Source organism: Cuculus canorus, chromosome 8 (genome assembly GCF_017976375.1).
Source record: "Cuculus canorus isolate bCucCan1 chromosome 8, bCucCan1.pri, whole genome shotgun sequence".
Lineage (NCBI taxonomy): Eukaryota > Metazoa > Chordata > Aves > Cuculiformes > Cuculidae > Cuculus > Cuculus canorus.
The window spans coordinates 13,242,956-13,267,698 of record NC_071408.1 but is presented as its reverse complement, the minus strand read 5'-3'; the positions used below and the strand labels follow the sequence as shown (position 1 = coordinate 13,267,698).

Genomic DNA, 24,743 nt, shown 5'->3' with positions numbered 1-24,743 from the left:
AACCAAGGAGATGCAAGGCCTGGAGGGTTGATATCCGGACAGAGGGTGACCAGCCTTTGCAGCTCCAGTACTGTGGGGGCTTCTTTGGGCCAGCCCTAGGCAGGGCTAGGCCAGTGGTCACTCACAGCCATGGGCTCTGGGGTGAGCAAACAGAGCACACGGTTTCCTGCAGTCCAGCACCCTCAACACCAGAACTGGGAGTCCTGTGCTGGGCTGCTGGGCCAGCAGGAACCCTGTCTGGACTCTGCCACGGCCACAGACAGCTGGGTGGGATGGGGGCTCCCCCCTCTCTGTCCGTGTGCCCAACACTGGGAATTTGTTTGCTACTGTGGAGCTGCTGGAGCTGCAGAAGGACAAGAGCCCTTTCATGCAGGCCATGCCACCCCAGTGTGTGGAGCAAGGCCACCAGCATAGCGCGGAGCAGAGCGGGGCACAGCCCCGGAGCCTCAGCTGGCTGTGCAGCCCTTCCCACACCCTGTACCATCTAGCCCTGGCATGAGGGGTGCCACATGGCCCTCACTCAGAGCACCCACTGAGTCAGAGCACCTCCAGGGCATCACACCAGGGCCACTGTGGCTGCCTGCTGGCACTAGCACTCCAGGGTGCCTCTGGGGAGAAGGCAGGGGTGGCTGCCAGGGCCATGGCACATGGGCTGCATGAGGGTGGCTGCTGCCCCATCGGACAGCAATCCCAAAGCACACAAGCACCCCAAGACTGCAACTCACCTCCTTGTGCTACTGGATCACCTCCTGCTGACAACAGATGGATGAACAGAGGGATGGACAGAGGGTGGATAGCAGCCCCTAGCCCCGTGCTCAGACACAGCCACTTTGGGTGCCAACAACTGCCTCTGGGCTGGCAGAGGGGCTGTGGCAAAGCCTGGGCAAGGCCAGCGCGAGTGTAGCAGCTCACCGTCAAGGATGGGATGCTGAGCGTGGCACAACCTGGCTCCCCACTGACTTGTCAGCACAAATGTTTCAGCAGAGGCTGAGTGCCACCACGAGGGAGATGGAGCCGGGGACAGACAGCCGCCACCACCACGGCGGCTGCCTGTGCGCCTGGGTGTGTGTGCACGGCACACAGCCGCCCACCAACCGCCTGTGCACAGAGCACAGCAACAAGGTCTCCATTGAGTGCAGAACAGAGGGAACTGGGGGCCAGTGTTATCCACACCCCTGGCGAAGGTGGCTCTTGGCGCTGCACCACGTGCGTGGCAGCCAGCACAGGTCCTGGGGCCCGGCATCCCAAGACAGACACCAGGACAAACGGTCTGGGTAGCAGCTCAGGCTGGAATTGGGGATGGACAGAGCCGAGGGAAGAGCAGGGAAGATGCAAATGAGGCTGGGGAGAGGGGTCAAGCCAAGAACCTCTGCCGGCAGCCCAAACCACAGCCCTTCCCACAGGGCCACCCACACCTCAGCACCTCCCAGCAAATCTCACCTTGCCTGGTGCCCTAGAGGAGAGCCCAGTGCTGGTGCCAGTGCCATCTCAGCCCTATAGGATGTTATATATAGCCCCTGCCCTCTCACAGCACCTGCTGCCCTGGTGTCCCTGGGTCCTCATAGCACAGGGCAGTGAACATCTGTGTGCCCCCAGCACTGGACGAGGGGCCTGCATTCCCTTCCCGCAAACTGGCAGCTCCCCCAAGCCCCTTGCCTGGATGCCCAGCAGCCTTCCCGCGTTTGCCTCAGTGAGCTGCAGCCCAGCCAGAAGAGGGGTGTCCCACAGCCCCACCGGCATCACCAGCCCAGGGGACACCCACAGCCCAAGGGAGATTTTTGGGCAGGCAGTGTCCGGTCCAGGCAGACGCGAGGAGAGCACGCACCCAGCCCACATCCCCCAGCATCCCGCCCGCACGGATGCCTGTTGGTACCCGGGCCCCAACCTGCGGCAATTCCGCAGCCCAGCGAGGGCACACGCGGTCCCCACTCGTGCCTGGAGCACACGGAGACCGCGACGCGCTTCTCCCGCGGGGGACACACGGACACGCTCCTCACCTCCGCCACGGGGCTCGCATCCTGCCCCGGGCCGGGCATCAGCAGCGCCGGGCTGGGCACTAGCAGCATGGTGCGCTGGGCACCCCGGCGGCACCGGGCCGGGCACCGGCGGTCTCCGCAGTCGCTACCGGCCGCCCAGCGTGCACTGGGGAGGCGGCTCTGCGGCACAGGGCGGCTCCGCCCGCCGCTGCATCCCTCCTCCTCCTCCCCCTTCCTTCCTTCCTTCCTTCCTTCCTTCCTTCCTTCCTTCCTTCCTTCCTTCCTTCCTTCCTTCCTTCCTTCCTTCCTTCCTTCCTTCCTTCCTTCCTTCCTTCCTTCCTTCCTTCCTTCCTTCCTTCCTTCCTTCCTTCCTTCCTTCCTTCCCTCTTCTTACTCCCTCCGCCCTGTCTCGCTCCCTCTCTCCATCCCTACCTCCACCCCCCCCAGTCACTCCACCCACCAACCAGCCTGCCCGGCTGACACAGCCACCGCGCGCCCCAACCTTCCACTCTCCCCAGTCCCTCTGGACTGAACCACAACACTTCCCCTCCCTTCAGTCCTCCAGCTACAATCTCCGATCCCTCTCTTATACACCAGTCCCTCATACAATTTCCCAGTCACCTCAAAAAGTGCCCCATTAGCCAAGATCCCCCATAGCACCCCCAACCATTCATCCTGACACCGCGTTTACCCCTAGTCCTCTTGTCATCCCCTACCACTCTGGTCTTCCTTGGACATCTCCATCCCAATGGGACATCTCCAATCCCACATGTACCCCCCCGAGACGCCTGTGTACCTATCCAGCCCCCCAACACCCTCACTTGCTCTCTAATCTTCCACAACTTCCCAGTCCTCCACTGGGACACCCCTGCGACCCTTGTTCCCCCTTGATCCCACTGTCACCCCAATCCCACCATCTCAACCTAACACCCCCAATCTCCCTTGCTATTGCCTCTTGTTTGCCATCCCATATCCCGACCCAAATAACCTCAGTCCTCTTTGATGACCCCTAACTTCTTGCTCTGTCTGATACCCCAGTCCCGCTGCTGCCCCTGCCCCCTCCCTCAGCCCCATCAACTCTGCAGGGACCCCATCCTGCAGTGGTGCCCTCTCCTGGGGAACCAGCCGGCAGGGAAAAGGTGGCAAGTAAGACTGACGGCATCAGTCGCTTGGCCACAAATGGCCTCTGGGCAAGTGGGTCACAGGCATGAGGGGAGGCCATGGAGACATCGGGAAGCATTGGGTAAACCCAGGTAGTGTCAGCATGGGAAGTGGGGTGCTGGGACACTGGATCAGCAGGTGCCTTGAGCAAGGTCTTCATGGTTAATGGAGGCCAGGGCTGGCTGTAGGGCTGTGCCAAGAGCTGCGAGGCTGCCGGGCCATGTCCCAGCCACAGTACGTCCCGCAGTGTGGAAGTCCCCAGGCCATGCTGTGGAGAAGGAGCCCTGTCCTGGTCCCCAAGTCACACAGCCACAAGGGGCCATTTTGGGACTCTGCTGCAGATTTCACCAGCTGCTGCCCTTGACCCCGTCTCTCACCCTGTGTTGGCTGTCCTGGACTTTCCTTGCTCTGGCGTCATGGTTGTTCCCTGGCTGTGGCTGCCATGTACGTAGCACTGGGGTATAGGCAGTGCCAGGGTGTACATCGCAGCAGGGTGTATGCGGTGCTGGGGTGTACATACAGCTGGGTGCTCTCCCCTCAGCCACAAGGCCTATGGAGAGAGCAGCCATTCCAGCCACCTCTCAGCTGCCAGGGCAGGTCTGTCACTTGGGCTCTGCTGGTTTCAACAGCCTCTGGGGCAACTCCAGGTCTCACAGAGGACAGTTTGGTCCAGTCCTGATGCTTGTGGCATGCACAGCCTGAGGAAGGTTCCTTCAGGACCCATCTTGGGAGCACTGTGTCCCTGCTGCCCATCCCCAGCACATGGAAAGTGGTGGGCAAGGAAGGGCCAGATCCTGACTCCCACATGGGGATGACCCAGGGTCTGTCTGGTCTGGCTGTGCTGTGAAGGTTTGTCTCCATGAGCAAGGGGACGCCTTCCATCCCTTGCCATCCTCCTTGCTGGGCTGCCTGGCTCCATGGAGCCTCACACTGTCCCTCTCCAGGGCCAGCCCTTTCCCGCGAGGTCACTGGACACAGCCACGTGGCTCTTGCCCCACGGAGGGCGTTTGTCGGGTGGCTCCTGTCCACCCCCCGTCATTGGGAACCAGGGCTGACTCCGTGCCCCCGACCGCTTATCAGGGGCATTGCCCAACAGTGGGTGCGATGCTGGGGGCAGGGCAGGGGCCGTGTCGTTGGGTGGGGGTGCACAGGAACCTCGGGTGCTGGGCGAGCTGGGTGAAATGGCCGGGCTGTCCATGGGCTGGGGGCCGGGCTGCTCCCCTGCCAGCACCACTCCCAGTTTTGGGTGGGGGGCGCCCGCACCATCCTGGCTGCCACCACCGTCCCCTCCGGCCCGGCTGCGGGGTGATGCGCGCGGCAGGGAAACTGAGGCACGGATCCCCCCCCCCCGGCTCCACGGGTCCCTGGCCCTGCTCCTCTCCGCCTCCTCCCTTCTCCCCGCGGGGGCGGCGGGGGGGTCGGGGCGGGGAGAGGACGGGAAGGAGGTGGGATTATGGAGACGGGACCCAATGAGCCCGAAAAACGTGCGCCTCTCGGAGCCCTTTTAGTGCGGCGGGCGGGCGGCAGCGACCTCTCGGCGTCCGCGGAGAGATCGACCCGTCCTGTCTGTCCGTCCCGTCATGGCGCTGGGGAAGCTACAGAAGGTGCTGATCAGCGACACCCTGGACCCGTGCTGCCGGGAAATCCTGCAAGCCGGCGGCCTCCGGGTGCAGGAGAAGCCCGGGCTGAGCAAGGAGGAGCTGCTGCGGGAGATCCGGGTGAGCGCAGGGTCCCGGGCACCGACCCCCTCTGGGGCCGACCCCCCCTCCCGGGCACCGACCCCCGTCCGTGAGCACCGACCTCCTCCAGGGGCACCGAGCTCCCATTCTGGGGCACCGAACCCCCTCCTGGGGCACCGAGCTCCCCCTCCCGGGGCACTGACATCCCTCCCGCCTGATGTAACAGCCCGGCGGGGTTGGCACAGCGGCCCCCAGCCCCCCGGGACCGCCAGCCCCGTGCTCCGGTGTCACTGCGGTGTCTGTGCCCCCCAGGACTGCGAGGGGCTTATCGTGCGCTCTGCCACCAAAGTGACGGCCGAGGTGCTGGAGGCAGCGGAGCACCTGCAGGTGGTGGGCAGAGCAGGCACCGGCGTGGACAACGTGGATGTGGAAGCAGCCACCAGGAAGGGTGTCCTGGTCATGAAGTAAGTGCAGGAGCATGGGGACATCCCTCCCTGCACTCCTGGGGAGACGGGAGGCTTCAGCAGGGTGCCCTGCCCACCCACAGCACCCCACAGCATGGGTCCTCATGGGGTGGCACAACCTTGTGGGTCTCCATCCTCATGGGATACAGACCCCCATCAGCCCAGGAGTGACACACTAGTGACACCACTGTCCTTCCCCAGCACACCCACTGGGAACAGTCTCAGCGCCGCAGAGCTCACCTGCGGGATGATCTTGTGCTTGGCCAGGTGAGCGCAGGGCAGGATGGGGGGATAGATATGTGCCCCATGGCCTCTGCCCTTTTGTTGACCACAGCTGCCCCTTTCAGGCAGATCCCACAGGCAGCTGCCTCCATGAAGGAGGGCAAGTGGGACCGTAAGAAGGTAGGAAACAGGTGCAGCACAGTCAGCAGAATGGGGTGACAGGTGCCCGTGTGGGGTGTGCTCGCTCACTCTCCACTTTGCACCCTAGTACATGGGCATGGAGCTGAATGGGAAGACGCTGGGTGTACTGGGGCTGGGGCGCATCGGCAGGGAGGTGGCCACCCGCATGCAGGCTTTTGGCATGAAGGTAAGGAGCCAGGACAGGGAGAAGCGATGTTCCTGGTTTCCCCTGGCCTGGCATGCCAGGGAGCAGGAGTAAGCACCCACTCTACCTCAGACCATAGGCTATGATCCCATCATTACCCCGGAAACCTCGGCTGCCTTCGGCGTGGAGCAGCTGCCGCTGGAACAGATCTGGCCCCGCTGCGACTTCATCACGGTGCACACGCCGCTGCTGCCCTCCACCACGGGTATGGGGCAGGCATCAGCCCTGGAGGAGTTGAGGGAAGCTGGGGCAGTTCCCCACTGCTCACGGCACTCCTTTCCCCCACAGGGCTTCTGAATGACAGCACCTTCGCCAAGTGCCGCCGCGGCGTGCAGGTGGTGAACTGCGCCCGCGGTGGCATTGTGGACGAGGGCGCGCTGCTGCGGGCACTGCAGTCAGGGCAGTGTGGCGGTGCAGCCCTCGACGTCTTCACGCAGGTGAGTAGGGCTGCGAGGACCCTTTGAGCTTGGCTTTATCTCAGCATCACCTTAACTCTGCCCAAGCCAGGCCAGGGCAGCCCAGCAAACCCCATGGAGCTTGGGGCATCCCTCCTCAGCTGCCCTCCTTGCAAGAGAAGAGGGTGTAAATGTGCCCCTGGGCTCCCAGGTGGGTGCTGGAGGCTGATGGAGGGACGGGGCTGTATCGGCAGGAGCCCCCAAAGGACCGTGACCTGGTGAACCACCCCAATGTCATCTGCTGTCCGCACCTGGGTGCCAGCACACGAGAGGCGCAGAGCCGCTGCGGCAAGGAGATCGCCATGCAGATCGTAGACATGGCCACAGGGAAGGGGCTGGCTGGCACAGTGAGTCCCCATGCCGGGCACTAGGTCTCCATGCCTGTATCCCTGTCTGTAATGCATGGGTGCATGGGGAGTGACCCTGGGCCCTGTGTGCTCAGTGCTGGGTTCTGATTGCACCTCTTACTCTTTATCGCAGGTGAATGGCCAGGCTCTCAGCAAGGCTTTTGCACCTCAGACCAAGCCCTGGATAGCCTTGGCCAGGGCCTTGGGCACGGTGCTGCACGCAATGGGCAAGCAAGCGCAGGGCAGTGTGCAGGTCTGCACCCTAGGTGAGACAGGCAGGCTGCACCCCATGCCTGGACACAGGGACCCTAGTGGGTGGGCAGCACAGAGGGGTGCATGGGGACTCCCCAAGGCTGGGCAGATGGGAGGAGGGGTGGTTGGGAGCACAGGAGTGCAGGGATACGGATGTGGACACAGATGGGTTCATGGATGGGAGGCACAGTGGGAGTAAGGATGGGTGTAAGTGGGAGTAAGGCTGGCTGGTCCAACTCGGGGTTCTCCCCTCTGCTGCCGGCACATCCACCCCCTGCCTCCTCCATGCACCCCAGGGACACCACTACAAGAGGCTGGGAGCTACCTGACGCCTGCTGTGGCTGTGGGCATACTGGCTGGAAGGGTGCAGAAGGAGGTGACCCTGGTTAATGCCCTGCTGCTGGCCCAGGAGGCTGGGCTGAAGGTGCGTGGACTCCCAGGGCTCCACACATCAGCCTAGCATGCTGGGGGTTGCCTTGCAGGGCTGCTAATGCAGGTCTCACAGGCTAGGGGGCATCCTGTGGGGTGGCCTCCAAGGACATCCTTTCCCCATGCTTTGCCATGTGCAGGACCTGGGTGCTGAGCAGCTGCATCTCTCCAACAGGTCACAACCACCCATGGCGACGTGGCCCCTGAACCTGACAGCAGCACTGGCTTGCTGCAGGTGTCCATCCAGGGCACCCTGCACCGGGTGGCAGGGACGGTGCAGGGTAGCACTCCAGTGCTGCGGGAGCTCAGTGGGGCCACCTTCAAGCAGCTGGTCCCACTGGCTGGCCCTGTCCTCATCTACAGAGCCAAAGCCACCGAGCCCAACACACTTCCCACACTTGCTGGTGAGCTCCCTGTGTCACCTCTGGGTAGGGCAGAGGCAGCCTGGGGGCCCTCCACGGCTGCCCTGGAGCCAAGCCCCAGCTGCAGCAGGGAAGGAGCAGATGTTGCATGGAGACAGGGATGGCAGGGCTTGGGCAGAGAGCTGGGGGCTTGGAGCAAAAGACTTGGGGTGGGGGAAAGAAGAGGCATCATGAACTGTTTGAGGGGCATTGTGGTGGGCAGACCCCTGCTACCAGCTGGGTGCTGGGGAAGCCTGCAGCCCCTAACCCCTCTCCTCCTTGCCCAGGGCTGCTGGGGAAGGCAGGAATCCAGCTCCAGTCCTACCACAGCTCAAGCACAGTGGCGGGGGAGAAGTGGAGTGTTGTGGGGCTCTCAGCCCCCCTGTCCAGTCTTGGTGAGCTGAAGCCACATGCCACGGAGGTTTTCCAGCTTCAGTTGTAGCCCTCGGCCACCAGCAAGGACCCTCCCCATGGCCACAGCACCTGGATCCTCCCCAGCTGGGGGAGCATGGCACCCAGCCAGTCCTGGCCCCTGTGGTGGGCTTGGAGTGGCTCTGTGCTCAATAAAGGGTCCAGGAGGAGAGAGTGTGATGTCTTGTCTCTGTGGTCTCTTGTCCCCAACCCCAAAGTAGGCTCTGTCCCTCCTGCCCCCACCCCCTCCTGTGGGGCTCTCAGCCACCCAGCTCAGTCTCTGTGAACTGAAGTCACATGTCATGGAGGTTTTCTAGGCCTCGCTGCTGTTTGCTTGAGGGTGCAAAGGTTTCCAGGGCTGCTGCTATCCCACCAAGGTCCTGTCCAGTCACAGTCCTGTCCAGCCCAGAGCTGGGGCATGGCCCAGAGCGCAGGCAGTGCTCCAAGATTGGCTGAGCCCTCCTGTGAGCCCCTGTGTTGCCTGCCCCCTCCTGCATGCCTGGAATTGCCCCCACTGAGCTTTCCCCTGGGAATGTTTCACAGCCAGTGTCACTGGGAGCATGGCATCCCACTACCCCAAAAGTGGAAATCAAGACCAGGAGCTCAGGTTTGCTTGGCTCCCCCAAATCTTTGGGGCATGCTCCCATCCTGTTGAAATGGGGCTACTGAGGCACGTCACCAGCAGGGCCCGTGTCTACATCTGTTGCCCACAGGATAAATCCTGTAAGGGACCATGATCCAGCTGCAATCCAGCCCTGCAGTTGTTGATGAAAGGGCCTTGGGGCAGACGAGAACCACTCGAAACCAGGAGCCAGAGCTGAGTTGCTGCCTCCCTTTCATCCACACTTTTATTCCCCCGTGCTGCCCAGGTGTTAGCAGAAAATGCTGACATCTCCACCAGCTCCATAGCTGAAGTACCACCAGCTGCTTCCCAGCCATCCAAGATGAGGTTTATCTGGAGGCCAATCCCAGATTTGAGGGTGAGCAGGGATGCCAGCTGGGAGGAGCACATCCCTCTCCCTGGGTCTTACCATGCCAATCCCTTCTAGATGGGCTTCCTGGCATATTCTCGGCGGTACTTGGCATCCACCCGTGTCAGGTACCAAGTGCCAGGGAAGAGATCTGCCTGGGAGCCATGGGGAGTGTGGTTGGCTGTGGGGAGAGTTTGGTGATGCTCAGGGGATCCATGAGGCACTGGTGGGCGAGTGTCACATTCCCCCAGCCCCACTCACCCAAGTGATGGGTTTCCTCACGCTCCTTCATGATGTTGGCAAAGTCCTGGGGGGCCACATGCTTGCGGGCATCCAGGCGTGCTGGCAGGTCAGCCAGGCTGGACACCAACTTGTCCAGGGGTGAACCTGGCAATGGAAACCCCCAAGGTGAGACAGCACCACAGCCCCACACCACCCCTCCCTCCCAGAACGCCTCTCCCATGGGGCTCACCCGGGGCTGCATCCTGCGAGACGCAGAGAGAGAACATGCTGGCAGCAAGTCCCGAGCCATAGGAGAAGGCACCAATCCGGGATCCGGCCAGGTCCCGCGCTGAGGACCTGCAGTGGATGATTAGGGGGCTCAAAGGGGATTGAGGGCTGGGGCAGGATGGGGAGTGGTGTAGGGGGCTTCCTCCTGCTCCCTTTGTAGGCAGAGGAGTCCTGGGACTTGGGGCCACATCACCAATGGTGTATGGCCCTGGAGTGTGGCAGTGTTGGAGTGCCCTGGGATGAAGCTTTGGTGCCCCCCCAGTGCCTGGCCGTTCCCACGGCTCCTTCACAGCGGGATAAGCCGTGGGCACAACAAGGGGGGTTTCATCCTCCCGGCGCCAACAGAAGGGCTTTCTGTGCCAGCCCAGCTCCAGCAAGCTAGGATAAAAAGGCTGGCAGGGAGACAGCACGGGTCAGGATGCATCCACACCAGGGGTTTTGTGCAATGAAAGTTTCAGGTGTCTGCTGGGGGAGGGGAGTGCTGGCACAGGCCGCCCCAGGAAGGTCCTCCCCCAAATTACCTCCCCCAACTCAGCCTTTTAGGGACTCACTGTGCCAGGAGGGAGGCCAGGCAGCCGTACATGGACGGCGTATACATGTTGCCATTGCGGGAGGACAGGAGCAGGGAGGGCTTGGTCTTCTGGTTGAAGATCTTCTGGCTGGCTGCCTGGAATGCCTTCTCTACCTCCTTGCTGGTGTAGGTGTCCTCCAGCTTCACACCACTACCCAGAGAGAGGCCAGCTCAAACCCTCTACCGGCACATCCCCGGCTGGGCTTGTGGACAGAGGACATTGTGCAGGGACACACCGAAAGGGCTGCAGCCCCTTGTAGAGGCCAGTGGCCGTGTCAGGGTTGGGGGCGGACAAGAAGTCATTCAGCAGCAGCCGCCCCACCGATTTCTGCACCAGCTTGCAGAAGGGCGTGTGGAAGATGATGAACTTGAAGTCATCAAGGGTGAAGGGCCGCTGGATTCCAGCTGGAAGGCAACACAGGGGCTGTCAGCAGCTGGTGGGATAGTACAGGTACCCTGGGGATGCCACTGCTTACCCTGCTGCCACTGGCTCTCTGCCTTCCGACGGTACACAGCATAGCAGCGGTCCAGTGCCCGCAGGTAGCATTGGATGGAGAGCTGCCCATCCACCACCGGGTACTCGGAAGACAGATCTGGCTTGTAGAAGTCATAGGCGTGCTCCATGTGGGTTCCCCGCAGGCCTGGGGGCACAGGGAGAGCCAGGTGGCAAGGAGTGGTGGCAGGGAGTGGTGGCAGGTCCTAGCAGGATGGCGAGCATGCATAGCTTCTACCTCCCATGCCCACTCCAGCAACCACCAGCCTTCCTGGGTCACTCTGAGGTGCCCACAGGGATGTGGCCAGATGGATTCTGGGGTACACAGCAGCAGGCAACCACTGGGGCCAGCAGAGCCAGTGCTGCCAGAGCTAAGCATCTCCATCCAGGGCTGAGACATGGATGTATAACCCCTGGGGATGGCCTTTATCAGCTCACCATTCCCAGGGTCTCATGACACTGACCTCTTTCCAGCACCAGTGGGGCGTTGGGTCCCACCAGCATGGCAACTGCACCAGCACCTCCTGTAGGCCGTGCATTCCCTGTGGCGTAGACGGCAATGTCCCCACACACCACCACTGCATAGCGACCTGGGGAGGAGAGGGGGACTTAGAGAGTCATCAGTGGGCAGGAACCTCCATCCTTCAGTCCTTGCACATCCCCATCCTTACACTGCTGGGTGTGAGACAACCAAGGCAAGTGACAAACGAGGGTGGTGAAGAACCTGGAGGAGCAACAGCTCCCTTTGAGGCATGCTGGAGCATTGTTGGGTTTCAGGCCACCTCTTCCCTCCTTCCTCCATCTCATAGGACCCACTCCATGTCCAATTCCATCATCCCTTGGAGCAGACCCTGCCCACACCCACCGTCCCAGGCACTGGACTCCACCCAGGAGGCTGCGTTGAAGAGCGAGGCTGTGCCCCCATAGCAGGCATTAGTGGTGTCGATGCCCTCCACATCAGTGTTGCCCGAGTCATGGAAGAGCTGCATAAGGACGGTCTTGACAGCCTTGGACTTGTCGATGACAGTCTCAGTGCCCACCTCCAGGCGGCCGATGGCATCCCAGGAGAGGCGCCTGCGCTCCACCAGCCGTTGCACCACCGTCAGGCACAGGGAGTTGATGTCCTCATGGGCAGCGCAGAAGCCCATCTGCTGCTGGCCCAAGCCCCGTGTGTACTTGCCGGCCTCCACACCGTCGTATCGCTCCAGCTCCTCCTGCTCCACATACTGGGCAGGGAAGTACACCTCCAATGCCAAGATGCCAACATCCTTGGGCCAGGTGCCCGTGCCAGCAGCGCTGGAGAGGCTGCGGGGCAGAGGGAGCAACAACAGTCCCATGGAAGCCTGGAGCCTTGCGAAAAGGCAGTGGCCTCACAGAGATGACACCATTGAGCACCCCAGGCTGTGCACACCCCAAATCCCTGCTGGTTCTCTGTGCCCTATGGGGAAGAGCATCCCCTTCCCCAGCAAGGCTTAAGAGTGCTGCCAGCAACCCAGTCCCCCACCCCAGTTATGCTTCCACCCTACCCGATCCATCTGGGTGCTCACCATGCCCTCTGCACAGCCATGGGGTGCTGGTCCCCCTGGTGTACCCGCTCCAGCCCCTGCGGTGCCTGCCTCGCCCCCCAGCAGCCTGCAGCACGGCTGACCAAGCGCAGCATCTTCACTCTGGTCACTGCACAAACAGAGGGACAGACAGACAGCAGGACAAGCCTCGTGTGGTGCTTTTATAAACTGCGTGGGCAGCACGGCACAACCCTCCTGGCCCTTATCAGCACACTGGACCCCAGCGTTCAAAGGTCACCAAGCGCCAGCCAACGCAACAGGGACAGCGGAGAAAGCACTAGATTTGGAGGGGGAACTTGCCAGATATCTCCATTTTGTGCCCCAAAGCCTGGAGATGTGCTTGGCCAGAGTCAGTGCTGGGCAGCAGGACAGGCTCTCCCACAGCCTGTGCCATAGGGCAGCAGCAGCCCCGGCGCTTGTGGCTTGCTGGCACGGCCATGGTTGCTACACAGTGTGCAAGGTGCTGCGTGGCCTTCCTGACTGTGCCCACTGTCCTGGGAAGGGAGCAGAGGGCGGATGGGCGTTTGGTGCTGGCACCATCCATGCTGTCCAGGACACAGTCGACCTCTGTCACACACTGCAACTCTGGGGGAGGAGGCGGGGGAACACCCATGAGCTGGGTGGGGGCAAAGCCACCTTCAAAACAGCTAAGCAAACAGGCACATGATGCCTGTGACAATGCTGCAGTGACACAAAAAGGGACCTTTGGTCCCAGTGCTGCTGTCAACGTGGCCACAGGAGAGCATCATAGCTCCTGGGCCCCTGTGAAGCCGTTTGCACCCGGGGGGGGACACTCATCCCCTCACCTGCATACCCATGATGTGCAGGGTGAGGACAGGCTGAGAGAGTTGGGCCTGTTCAGCCTGGAGAAGAGAAGGCTCAGAGGAGATCTTAAAGCGACCCTCCAGTACCTGAAGGGGGCCTACAGGGAGCTGGAGAGGGGCTATTCACAAAGGTTTATGGTGATAGGACGAGGGGGAACGGGTATAAACCGGAGAGGGGCAGATTTAGACTGGACATTAGGCAGAATTTCTTCACCATGAGAGTGGTGAGACACTGGAACAGGTTGCCAAGGGACATTGTGGGTGCCCCACCCCCGGAGGTGTTCAAGGCTGGGTTGGATGGGGCCTTGGGCAGCCTGATTGAGTGGGATGTCCTTGCCCACGGCAGAGGGCTTTGAACTAGATGATCTTTAAGGTCCCTTCCAACCCTAACTATTCTATGATGACTTCAATCCCCATCCATATCTGTGCCCTAGCTCTCCTCCATGCCTTCACCCTGGGGACACTCTTGTTCCTCCCACACCTGAGCCCCAGGGACCTCCCGTCCTCCACCATTCTTGTTTAGCACCTGAGGGCTCGGGATGAGCAAACATGAGCACCCTCAGGAGTCAGGAGAGCTGCTGGTGCTGAGGCTCCTGGGGATTCACGCCCAAATGGCTCCGCTGGCATTGGCAGCATGGAAGAAGCAGCCAGCCAGGAAGCTTGGGAAGCTGCAGCAGCACCTGCTGCTCCTTTGCCATGGTGCCCACAGGTAGGCTGTACCAGGGCTTTGCACCAGCACCAAACTCACACTGCACTTGCATGCTTGTTGTTTTAATAGATGTATTTTTAGAGGTTGGGGAGAGACGAACAGAGGTGGCAAGGGAAAAGCATCGCCAGCGTGGGGTCCTCCCTGGGCACAGAGACCCTGCTCAGAGCAAAGGAGTGACCTTGCAGATGTAGTGATGCTGCTGTGCGCAGTCGGCACTGGACCACAGGGTGAAGCCTGCTGGAGAAACAAGCTATGGGTCAGTGGGGGCCACAACGAGGGCAGAGGCACCAGCTCTGCCCACCACAGCCCCTAGGGGACAACTGGCCCCAGAGGAGGAGGAGGGGATGCCAGCTGAGCCCAGGCACTGGAGGTGGACATGGGGTCCAGGCACTCACCGCTGAGGTGGGTCAGCATGCCGCAGTTCCCCCCACGGGCACCGTTTCCAGCCAGCCCACTGGTGATGCTGTACTTGCCCCCCTTCACCCACTTCCAGGCCTGGCTCTGTGCAGGGATAGCAGTCAGAGGCATGGCTCCGCTGCCTTCCCACCCCCTGCAGCCCTCGCCTCACCTCGTTGCTGTAGTGGAGACCGAGCCAGACAGGCTGCGCGCGCTGGTAGTATGAGATGGCCCTGCGCAAGGTGTCTGCTTCCTGGGGCTCCTCCACCCAGGCCAGCTGGGCACCGGGGTGGCTGCCCTGGCACTGCCTCTGTGGGGGAGCCGTCAGTGCCAGGGCACCCCACCAGGAGACCCCACCAGGAGATGGTGGGGTCCCAGCAGCCTGAGTACCCCGGCCAGCTTACCTCAGCCTCATCCCAGCTCTGGAGCTGACGGAAGTACCTGAAGCAGCTTAGCTTGTAGTAGGACCAGCCTTTGGGGCAATAGTCTATGTACCAGGCACCTGCAGAGCGAGAGCCACGGGGAGGGATGGGGGCCTGCCAGTGTCACCAGCAGGAGAGGAGCATGGCTTCCTCCTGGCCCTGCTGTGAAAGCAGCTGCCCCTCGAGCCAAAGGACTCACCAGCTGGCCACAGGAATCCCACGCTGCCCAGCAGCAGGAGGGTGAGTCTGGCCGCTGCCACCATCCTCCTTACTCCTGGACAGTGTCTACTGCGAGAGCTCAGGGATCACCCCAGGTCCTTCGGGAACGGGATGCCACCTGCACTCAGGGGATGCAAACCTGCCATACTATGGACTCACCCTGGCTCCTTTCAGCCAGCCGGAGGAGATGGCAGAGCCCTGGGGTCCATGCCTCCCTTTCCCCTCCACAACACAGGTCGCTGCCCTGTGTCTGCATCCTATACCCCAGGCACAGCCTGGGGTCCCCAGCCCACGCTAGCAGCGGGGGTCCCAATCCCAGCCTTGGTGGAGGTATCTGGGTGAGCCAAGCTCAGTGGGGACATGGGGAGAGGGCTTGCCATGAGCACAGGTGGGGGAACCCCAGCCCTGCCCTGGCATCAGCAGCAACAGCACAGGCAGCACTGGGGATCAAGGGGCTGCGGGCACAGGATCGTTTCCACGCCCCTCCTTGAGCTCACAGTGCTGCCAGACCCAGGCCAGGGGAGGTGAATCAGCCACATCAGCACAGTTCCCCTTTATCTGGGCTAATCCCCGGGCACAGGGGCTGATCTGCAGACTCAGCTCATCTTCCCCTCAAAGCAACTGCAACAAAAGTCAATGTAGGGCCAAAAATTGCATCGTGTCAGCCTGCCCCATCCAGCAAGGGCTGCACTTATCTCCCCTGGGGGCTGCTGGGCTAGGACCAGCTCCCACTTGCCTATGAGCATCTGAAGGCCCCAGCTGCCCCGGAGGGCCCCCTTCCTCACCTGCTGTCTTGAGACCAGACGGAATAATGGCTTCTTGTGGGGAGAAGAGCTGCCCTTTATAGCTCACCAGCATCAGTGTTTGCCCAGCTCAGGTGATTTCAATCATAACAATCTTACTGCTGCCTCCCCCCTGCTCCCCCCTCCTTTGTTGGAAAGCAGTCCAGATCTCCAATCTCTGTTTGCTTTCCATGTTTCTCCAGAAAAGACAGGAAGAACCTCTCCTAGTTGGTCAATAAACCCCTTGCAATTAGCGTTAATTACTAAGACAAACACAGAGGTAACCTCATGGCAGAGAGCAGCCAGGCACCAGGTAGGGATGCCCGCAGGCCCAGCCCCAGCCACACCAGGGGCTGGTAGGAATGAGCCCCACTGTAGGCTGCCCTGGTCCCGGCCAGAGCATCCCTGCTGCAAGTGGGTACCAAACCAATGGCATTGCTTGCATCCTGGCCCGAGGGATGGCAGGCGGCCAGGCCCCACACCCTGCCCAGCGCTGCCATGCGCCACCCTTGTTTGAACAGCTCAGGGACGGCTGTCAGCAGGATGCGGCACACAGGGATGTGGGAACAGCCTGTGGTCGGGGGCTGCCGGGTGTCATCAGATAGCAGTGGGGGTGCCCAGCACCCACGCACAGTGGTGACGCAGGGCTTCGTCATTCTACATCCCTCCAGGAGGAAGGGCAGGCCCCGAGGCAGCAGCCCCACTGCCCTGCCCCACGTGGGCACCTGCAGCCCTGGCCCCATGGAGGCTGCTGCTAGCATGGAGCCGCAGAGGGGGCTGCCACCACCCCACAGCCAAGAGCTCTTTGGCACAGTGGGGCACACCCTTCGCTCCTCACCCTAGGCTGTCCTCTCAGCACTGGTAGGACACGGCTGAAGCTCACCTACCCTACTGCTTCAACCACCCTGCTCTGGAGCATCGCTTTGCTAGCTCCTAACATACTGAAGCAGCTTTGAAAGCTCTTCCCGCTGTCTGTCCTGGGGTTCCCTGCAAAGCTGCCAGCTCCTGCCCAGCACCTTGCTGCTACCAGCTACAGCCGATACCCGGCTCTTCCCCCAGCCCTCCCAAAGACCCTCAGAGGCAGCCATAGGGAGCTACCCAGGAGGCAACGACCAGAAGAGGATCCAGCATCAGAGCTGAGCCTCACTTCCCCCAACACAGAGGGCTTGGAGCTGGCTGAAGCTGCTAGTTCTGGCAGCCAGGCTCAAGCCATGTCCCCCAGGGATCTCCCACAGCTCCTTTGTGGCAGCATTTACCAAAACACATTTGAGTGCTCCTACACCCACAGGGAGCACCTCCATGCCAATGTGAAGAGGCAGGTCTGGCATTAGCCCTGAGCAGGGAGGAGAATCAGACCTGTCTCCTTTGCCTACACAGCTGGGACATACTGCTGCTGCACCCTGAGACTTCTCGGCCAGCTTGCAAGGCACCCACCACAATCAAAGGAGTAAAGCTGTCTTGTGTCCAAACACTGCGGCTGACCGCTATCTAGTCGGGGAAACTTCAAGCACAGCAACCCCCCTCCAGAAGACAGGACTCCCGCCTCACTGCATGAAAAAAACATAAAAATGTTCCCCAAAGGAGCTTGACCTACTCCATTGCTGCTTGGTTAGGACAAAGGGTGCCCCAGGTCCCTACCTGGTTGGTTCAATTAGGCTCGTTTGCATGCAACACAACAAGTTTTGCCAAGCCCCAGGCAGGGGAAGAGGCATGCGTGGTCCCGGAAGAGACAGAGAGTCAAGTCTCAGCCTGAGCACCAGCAAACTTTACATTGTTGCCAGAGACACAGCAGAGCTTGCTAAACTTTGGCACAGATGTGCAAACTGTGGGAGAACATGGATGAAAGCCTCCTGGAGGTTTGTACTTGCCAATCTGGCTCTACTAGAAGATAAAAGAGCTGTGCTGTTTGAATATTAAACACTTACAATGCCCCCAGCAACCTCATCCCTGCAAGGAGTCATAACTCAGCTATCGGCTCAATTTGAGTCTGCAGCAAGAGCTGGAAAGCAATGAGGTGAGCACTGGCATAGCCCAAGGCTTCAGTGGACCTCCCTGCTCAAAACAGGCATGCAGCCATCATCAATTTGTTCTGATTGTTCAAGTCGATCTTTTTAAGTCTGGAAACAGGGTAGAGGAGCTGAGGTTCCCTGTTTGAGGCTGGAGAATCACACCTCTTCACGCATCAGCTGCCTGTCAAGCTGAAGCCAGGGAGGCTGCCTCAGCTCCAGGGACAAGGGTCTTCCTCTGGGCTGCAGGAGCAGCAACGGCCCAGGGAAGCAAGCAGGACCTGAAAAGGCAAATGAAGCCACATCTCCACTCACTGCTGCCTGATCCATGCTTGCCCATGACCTTTCTAACAGCCACACAAAAGCCCTGGCTCCCAGAGTCCAAGGTGTGCAAGAGCTCTTACTCAAAGCATCTCAGAAAGGCCCCATCCCAGTCCCTCCTCCTACTTCCCAGTATGTCTAGCTTGGCTGCTGGTTACTGTCCCCTTTCTTAGCTGACCAAGAGACCCAGAATCCTCCTGCTATACCCAAACAAGGCTGCTTTCAGCTCCCAGACACAGCTCCCTTGGATGGAGCTAAGGAATGGGCTTTGTGCATTGCTGAGCCACAGCACAAAGTGCCCTTGAACCCCAAAGGCTCTCTCCTGACAAGGACTGCTGAGATCCTAACGAGTGTCCCTTACCAGGGGTCTGAACAGTAATCTAACACTGGGGATCCGTATATAACCCTGTGGCTGCACTGTGATAGCACAAACCCAGCAGCACACAGACGTTGGGCACATACTCTTTATTCTGGGGATAAAAATCGCTTATACATTTTGCAGCAACTATTTTCATAAAAGGCTTTTATAAAAAATGTAAAAATAAGCAAATATTTTCCATTATTAATATAGGAAAATGCTGCTGTGTGAATGGTTACTCTACAGCTTACAAGATAAAATACCACCTTAAGGAGCGATTATCTTTACAAGTAGTTAAAAAAAAGGCAGGCAGAGGGCCATCATATTAACATGCCAGGCACAAAGCTGGCTTCATTCCACAGAACGCACTCATCTTGTAAAAGGCAGCCACATACAGAAAAAGGCACTTGGTTATTTGGGGCTAATGAAGAAAAGCCCTTTGTTTCTTTAACATGGATATAGCAACACTTCATTATTTGCAGTGAAACATGTACCTGGACAGACCTCCAGGAGCTTGTGGGCTCCTGCCCGGAGATCTGAGTCAGTTGCACCTAAACTTCACAGGACGCACTGCGGCAAGTGTGCTGGGGAACGCCGTGTGCGTCATAAAAAGCAGTACCTTTAGAATTATGAACTTCAGGCCAAAACAGTGGCCCCAGGAACCAGCTCCTCCTGAGGCCCTGCCTTCATGTACCATTGAGTAGAACCGAAAGAAAAAGCTTTTGGTTAAAATGGAGAGAAACATTGGAGGAAATACTGTACATGGTAGGATGGCGAACGACCACTGCTCGGAGGGGTGCGGCCTTCTCTGTCCTTTGGCGGCAGCCGACAGCCCCGATCTCTTTGGAACACATGTCTGCAGGGTTCTCCCGAAGAGGTAGGAGCAGACCATCCCCAGAAATGTTCACTTAGGCTGCTGACCGGTTCAGAGCCATCCAGGGAAGAATTGCTCTTGTGGACAAAGCAGAAAGAATGGCTGTCGGTCTAAGGTCAGTGACGGCTGGCTTCCAGAACTCCCAAAAGTATCGGGGGAACTGCAGTACAATTGGCACTACCGTCCCACAGGGCACGTGGGGCACCTCAGCTGGGAAATCCCTACACAGGCTGAAAGCAGAGGACAGCTCTAAAGCTGTCAACTAAATTCCATCAGACACTGGTTTCTGAGCTATCTGGTCTGCCGCTTAAGCCTAGCTTCTGGCTCCAGGCACACTGCTGCTGCTGGAAGCCTGCTTGGAAGCCAGGGCTGCAGCCTCCTTGCTGGAAGGAGACAAGGCAGCCCTGTTCCAGGACTGGAGCAAAAGGGACAATTTTCAAAGGGCTGGACGCTGTTCCTGACACAGAAGGCCACACACTGCCAACATGTAATGACATCCTCAGCACCTCTTGATAACACCATACAGAGGCAGCATATGGTATTTGGAGGACAGGACACAGCCACCCTGGGATGGAGAGGAGGAAGTACTGTGCAAGAATGCTGGGAGCATGTGTTCCCAGGTTTTGAAACACTCATGCTCATCCTAAGAGTTTTCCAAAAGGCCTGCATCAGTTGCAAGGCATCTATTCTGGCAGGGGAGCTCACAAAGGTGGTCATGGACACACCTGGCAGAACAGAGGCACAAGGAGGGTAGTGTGTCAAAATGGTCATGTGTGTCTCAGGGAAAACATATGACATGGAGAGATGTGCCTACAGGCCATCTCGGGGGGAAGACCACGTCAGACCAGCATTTTCAGAACAAGGGTAAAAACAAAGAGCTAAGAGAAGACTATACGTATATATAACCTCATAATACTTGGGGGGAGCAGGCAGTGAGAATGCTAAGGGGTGTTAGTGGGTCTGTACAAAACAAAGGCTCGTGATGAAAAAAAGGTGAAGCTCCGTGACAGAAGGTGTCACTCGACCTGCAGGTGTTTTGGGAAGTCACGCTCATTTGCTGAGCAAAAGCAGCCGAGGGAAGGAAAGGTATAGGAATATGGGTGCAGCTCTGAGCTGTCAAGGCAACTTGAACTCGAGAAGTAGTAGAAGGTGCTTCAGAGAGAGGTTATGTGGGTAACAAAAGAGTAACAAAATAAGGATACAAAGCTGGTTTTGGCTAAATTTCTGGAGAAATGACCATGAGATGCATTAAGCTGAAGAGCTGTCTCCACAAAGAAATGATGGAACATATTTAAAAGCAGACTGGAGAATCTAGTGCAGGCAGCACTTGCACACGAGTTGCATGGGAGTTGTTTAGAAGTGACCCAGCTGGTCTTCTCCATCACCAGCCTCTACAGTTCTCCGTTTAGGATAAAAGCATACAAGCGACAACAGTCCCTCCAAAGAAAGGACAGCCTGGGCTCATTAAGACTCTTGGATACTAAAACGGTTCTTCATTTTCATCCTGGAAGACCTTCATGAGTTCTGGAGTCCACTTTAATTGAGCTTCACCTTGGCCAGCCATCAGGCATACACCTGCATGTTGTTCCGCTGCTGCTCTGTCATGTGAGCAGCTGCTGGCCCACGCTGGTTGTTACTGGGACTGGTTGCCACATCAGACCAGTCAGAGGCAGAGTGTGGGGAGGAGCTTGACCACTGGTCCGGAGATTCGGGCGATGGAGTCAGGTACGGGTGCTCCCCTTGTAAGTGCCGGTTGTGGCTAGGAGTCCGTTCTGTGGCCGAGGAGTAGCAGCTGTGCTGCGATGGAGGTGTGGGGTATTTCCCCATAGAGCTCTGGAACTGGTGGTAGGCTGGGAGGACTGTCTGAGCCACCTGCCCATCCTGCTGAGGGATGGCAGCCATGGAGAACGAGGCACTGGGCAGCTGAGCCAAATCTGGTATCTGGTACATGGAGCTAAGAGGACCAGCCATATTCTGAGCGCAGTTTGACTGGGCCTGCTGTGGCAGTGCTTGCTGGTTTATGCCACCCTTGGGAACCAGCTGGAAAGTCATGATAGGGGGCAGAGACTCTCTGGGCACTCCCAGGTGCTTTGTGTCTGCTTGAACCAAACCGCTCTGCTGAGAAACATTGGGGTGCGAATGCATTACCTGCGGCACCATGCCAAACATCTCGTTGTACTGGGACTCATTCACCTCCATGCGATTCACCCACTCGGTGGAAACGTTGGCTGGCCGGAGCCTGCCAAGCCCACTGTTGGGAGGGGTTGTTCTGTGCTGCGAAAGCAGCTGGCTGACAGACGGGAGCACGGTGCCCGATCCACGTCCTAAGGGCTGCATCTCGTGAAGGTTGGAGAAGGACATTGTGTGTGCAGCCTGCACCGATGGAGCGGTCAGCAGCGAGCTGGGTGACGAGTGTAACACCCCCGGCGATGGCATCACAGGAGAGGATGTTGGTTCGGATGCAAAAGCATGGGGTGATTCTAGGGAATCAACTGGTGACAGGGTCACTGAGCTCTCTGAAAACTGCCCTTTGCTCTCACTGAGGGACTTCTTCCTTCTCCTCTTTGCATCTTTGGTGAGGTTCGTGGGCATGACGCCTTTGGCATTTGGTTTTCGTGATTTCTTGCTTAATGAAGTGTGCTTCAGATTGAGGAAGGACCTATTCGGGCCACAGATGACCGGGGAGAGGGCAGAGTTCAGCATGGCACCAGGGTGCCCAGCAGGGCTATGTGCCACATTGTACTCATTGAGAAGCTGCACTATGTCATGGTGCATCCGGTCCTGAGCTACATCTCGGGGCAGGCGGTCCATGTGGTCCGTGATGTCTCGATTGGCAAAATGGTCCAGCAAGATTTTTGCTGCTTCAAAACTGCCTTCCCGAGCGGCAAGGAAAAGTGGTGTCTCTTCCTGAAAACAGAGAATAAGTACTTTAGTGGGTTCACTGCGGGGACTCACTCACAGCTAAGACTCTCTTAATGGTGCGGCAACACCCGGAAACATTAAACACTGTTTAATGTAGTGCCACATTAATTGTCTCCAAGAACAACCCACTCTGCCATGCGCCCATTGAAAGAGACAAATTACAGAAGATGATTTCACACATGGCAGTGGAACACACAGGCTAAATTATCCTCCAGGAAGTGCACTGTCCTGCCATGGGTTCTTGGAGGAACTCTGGAACTGGTGCCCTTCTCCCATTTTCCCCTACGAGGGAAAGGTACAAAGGACTAAAACAGCCCAACAAAGAACTGCAGCTTGTTGGAGGCTCTAAAATCTACTGAGCAATGCATAATAATCAAAAAAACCCACCCTTAGGCACAGGAAGAAATCAAGACCTAAGACAAAGCCAAAACTAACAGTGAAGTTACAGGAGGTTTGCACAGCACAGATGGTCTCTCAAACAGAGGGGCTTCTCCCCCATATGCACCTTGCGTTGTGATCCCTGGAAAACTGACAAGGTGTGAGTGCTGCTGTGCTGCAAGATCTGGCCCTCTGCTAACTAGTATCCAGCTGCTTGACACCAACAGCCCCTCACCCTGGTACTCTCTCACACCATTGACTGGCTATTGCATTCCTTTGCCACAAGAAAAGCAAGGCAGTGTTGACACCAGGACTTGGCCAAACAAAGAAGAGAACAGCTCTCCCATACTGAAATCCTACAAGAGGTGTGGCATTTGGGGAGTTCCAGTCATGGTCTGGGTTTGGAAGACCTGCATTGAGCAGACAGCTTTGAAAATCTGAACTAGGCTCACTACCAACAGCAAAGAGACGCCCTGAGTTATGAAGCACAGCCACACTGAGCACACCCAAACTGTACCTTGTTATCCTGCATGTCTCTGTTGGCCCCATTCTTCAGCAGCACCAGTGTTGCTTCCATGTTGTTGACAGCAGCAGCCCAGTGAAGAGCAGATTTACCTGCAGGGAAACCAAACAACTTCAGCAACAAACCAAGGAGCTATTTTCTGAAGCACCAAGATGGACAAAGCACATCAAGGGGAAAAAAGCAACTGCAGTGCTGTTCATAGCATGTGAACATGTCCCGAAGTCATGTTTACTCTTTGGAAATCACCACACTGTAACATCCCCCTGTGTTACCAAGATGCAATGGGATTTTCAGCAATTTTTTAAAATAATGTATCCACAGAGCCATGTCCATAGTCCAGAAAATCCCACCAAATCTAACCCCAGATTTCTTCTGCTGTTCTTCCAAGCCAGTCTAATCAAGCCACTGTGCAGCAGCCTGCCACTTAGCACTGCCTGGAGGATTTCTGCAGGAGAATCTAGAGTCTGATTTAGCCACAGAATTTATGAGCAGTCCACACACCAGGAGAGCAGAAGCCCACCCCTCACATCATAATAAATAATCTGCCCAGCCCAGTATGTCGTGTTCACATTACCATGGTCATCTACGGCGTTCACATCTGCCTGGCAATTAATTAGCTCGGCTACCATTCCTTCCACAGCCAGACGTGCAGCCAGAATTAATGGAGTCGTTCCATCATTCATCCGAGCATCCAAGTCTGTCACTCTGTTACGGATCAGAATCTGGACAACAGGGGAAGATAAGATTTTTTTCAATACCGCTACAGACCAAAATTGAGTTGGCAGGAACTCAAGGAAAAGTTTATAATGAAAAAGCAGCCTGAGCACTGAAATGCAAGGACCCAGATAACAAGAGACACAGGCAAACAGACCAAATAAATACATGCCGGATGAGTCATGCACGCTGAGTTCTTCAAGCTATGAATACTTGAAGAAACTGGATGCAAAACAGTTCTGCCTGGCCATCACACTGTGGAAGGCATGAGGCTGTGAGTGTAGAGAGTGCAGCCTGCGCAGGCTCATACAATTACAAAGCACAGCTACTCTAAAAGGGGTTCTTCAGTTGCTGTACCTGGAAGACACCCTGGGCGTCAGCAGCTACTGCTGCATGCAGGGGAGTCCGTCCCATGTTGTCCCGTGCATTAGCATCTGCTCCAGCATCCAGCAAACGTTTTGCAGCATCTGCTCTCGAGTAACGGGCTGCTAAGTGCAGTGCCATCTCCCCAGTGCGGTCTGTTTGGGCCTGCAGGTTGGCACCTTGATAGATCAAATCTGTTATTATATTTGCTGAGGAATCTTCTGCATCCTCATCATCCTCACTGATATCAGAGCTGCCCACACGCAGAGATGCCAACATAAGTGGAGTACATCCATCTACAACAGAAGAGAGAATATCACAGTAATCTGACAGTGATAGCAGCAGAAAGGAAACCCTCTCATAATCCTCTTCTCTTTAGCACCTTTAGCTACAGTAAATGCCTCCAGCCATTTTAACCCAGACCTTGTCTCTTACTTTAAAGCCCAATGGAGTTAGTTAGCTGTTTTCCTTCCAAACAGGACTTTAATACCTACTGCAGCCCCAAGAGAACTTGGATACTTCTCAAATAAGATCATTATAAAACAAAAAAGTTTGCAGCCAAAGTGGAAAACTTCCTCAGAATGTAAAGGCTACATTCCAAGAGAGAAGCAAGGGCTATAAAAATCAAAGAGTTCAGGTG

The 24,743-nt window shown here is 57.8% G+C and overlaps 4 protein-coding genes across 14 annotated transcripts in view; 1 reads left to right on the top strand and 3 right to left on the bottom strand.

The window, feature by feature from the left end:
* LOC104063318 (myomegalin) overlaps window positions 1-2,219 on the bottom strand; it is a 35,420-nt gene extending 33,201 nt beyond the window's left edge. For all 3 annotated transcript variants that reach the window (XM_054072883.1, XM_054072886.1, XM_054072889.1), the window contains exon 1: window positions 1,998-2,219. In XM_054072883.1, coding sequence (XP_053928858.1) covers window positions 1,998-2,017 — 20 coding nt within the window. In that variant the 5' untranslated portion in view covers window positions 2,018-2,219. The remainder of the gene's footprint in view (window positions 1-1,997) is intronic.
* A 2,395-nt stretch (window positions 2,220-4,614) lies between these two features.
* PHGDH (phosphoglycerate dehydrogenase) lies at window positions 4,615-8,362 on the top strand. 3 transcript variants are annotated; one of them, XM_054072423.1, is made up of 12 exons: window positions 4,615-4,855; window positions 5,129-5,280; window positions 5,482-5,547; window positions 5,628-5,682; window positions 5,771-5,869; window positions 5,960-6,092; window positions 6,176-6,222; window positions 6,537-6,689; window positions 6,823-6,955; window positions 7,238-7,365; window positions 7,546-7,774; window positions 8,059-8,362. In XM_054072423.1, exons 1-12 carry the CDS (start codon window positions 4,718-4,720, stop codon window positions 8,211-8,213), a joined length of 1,488 nt encoding a protein of 495 aa, XP_053928398.1. In that variant the 5' UTR covers window positions 4,615-4,717; the 3' UTR covers window positions 8,214-8,362. The 3 variants fall into 3 exon arrangements, with proteins under 3 accessions (XP_053928398.1, XP_053928397.1, XP_009563781.2); XM_009565486.2 differs by having other exon boundaries at window positions 4,622-4,855; window positions 6,176-6,324; XM_054072422.1 differs by lacking the exon at window positions 5,771-5,869 and having other exon boundaries at window positions 4,619-4,855; window positions 6,176-6,324.
* Window positions 8,363-9,019: 657 nt separating this feature from the next.
* Window positions 9,020-18,168, bottom strand: LOC104063312 (hydroxymethylglutaryl-CoA synthase, mitochondrial). 7 transcript variants are annotated; one of them, XM_009565479.2, is made up of 14 exons: window positions 14,843-16,012; window positions 14,394-14,723; window positions 14,221-14,326; window positions 14,004-14,062; window positions 12,275-12,401; window positions 11,593-12,032; window positions 11,192-11,317; window positions 10,711-10,875; window positions 10,471-10,639; window positions 10,215-10,385; window positions 9,626-9,732; window positions 9,415-9,540; window positions 9,214-9,334; window positions 9,122-9,137 (listed from the first exon to the last, which is right to left on the bottom strand). In XM_009565479.2, exons 1-13 carry the CDS (start codon window positions 14,904-14,906, stop codon window positions 9,228-9,230), a joined length of 2,097 nt encoding a protein of 698 aa, XP_009563774.2. In that variant the 5' UTR covers window positions 14,907-16,012; the 3' UTR covers window positions 9,122-9,137; window positions 9,214-9,227. The 7 variants fall into 7 exon arrangements, with proteins under 7 accessions (XP_053928390.1, XP_053928391.1, XP_053928392.1 ...); XM_054072415.1 differs by having other exon boundaries at window positions 9,020-9,334; window positions 14,843-15,999; XM_054072416.1 differs by having other exon boundaries at window positions 9,020-9,334; window positions 14,004-14,059; window positions 14,843-15,994.
* A 255-nt stretch (window positions 18,169-18,423) lies between these two features.
* The window catches only part of NOTCH2 (notch receptor 2), an 87,328-nt gene continuing 81,008 nt past the window's right edge, over window positions 18,424-24,743 (bottom strand). Inside the window, exons 30-33 of the mRNA XM_054072410.1 lie at window positions 24,098-24,399; window positions 23,601-23,748; window positions 23,021-23,118; window positions 18,424-22,110 (exon numbers count right to left, since the gene is read on the bottom strand). Coding sequence (XP_053928385.1) covers window positions 20,767-22,110; window positions 23,021-23,118; window positions 23,601-23,748; window positions 24,098-24,399 — 1,892 coding nt within the window. The 3' untranslated portion in view covers window positions 18,424-20,766. The remainder of the gene's footprint in view (window positions 22,111-23,020; window positions 23,119-23,600; window positions 23,749-24,097; window positions 24,400-24,743) is intronic.

Coding starts and splice junctions, on each gene's coding strand:
- PHGDH (XM_009565486.2), top strand. CDS start 4,718: ATGGCGCTGGGGAAGCTACAGAAGGTGCTGATCAGCGACACCCTGGAC. Junction 5,683..5,770: donor GCAAGTGGGACCGTAAGAAG/GTAGGAAACAGG, acceptor TTTGCACCCTAG/TACATGGGCATGGAGCTGAA. Junction 6,093..6,175: donor GCTGCTGCCCTCCACCACGG/GTATGGGGCAGG, acceptor TTTCCCCCACAG/GGCTTCTGAATGACAGCACC.
- LOC104063312 (XM_009565479.2), bottom strand. CDS start 14,906: ATGGTGGCAGCGGCCAGACTCACCCTCCTGCTGCTGGGCAGCGTGGGA. Junction 10,640..10,710: donor AGAGAGCCAGTGGCAGCAGG/GTAAGCAGTGGC, acceptor GTTGCCTTCCAG/CTGGAATCCAGCGGCCCTTC. Junction 10,386..10,470: donor AAGGGGCTGCAGCCCTTTCG/GTGTGTCCCTGC, acceptor CTCTCTGGGTAG/TGGTGTGAAGCTGGAGGACA.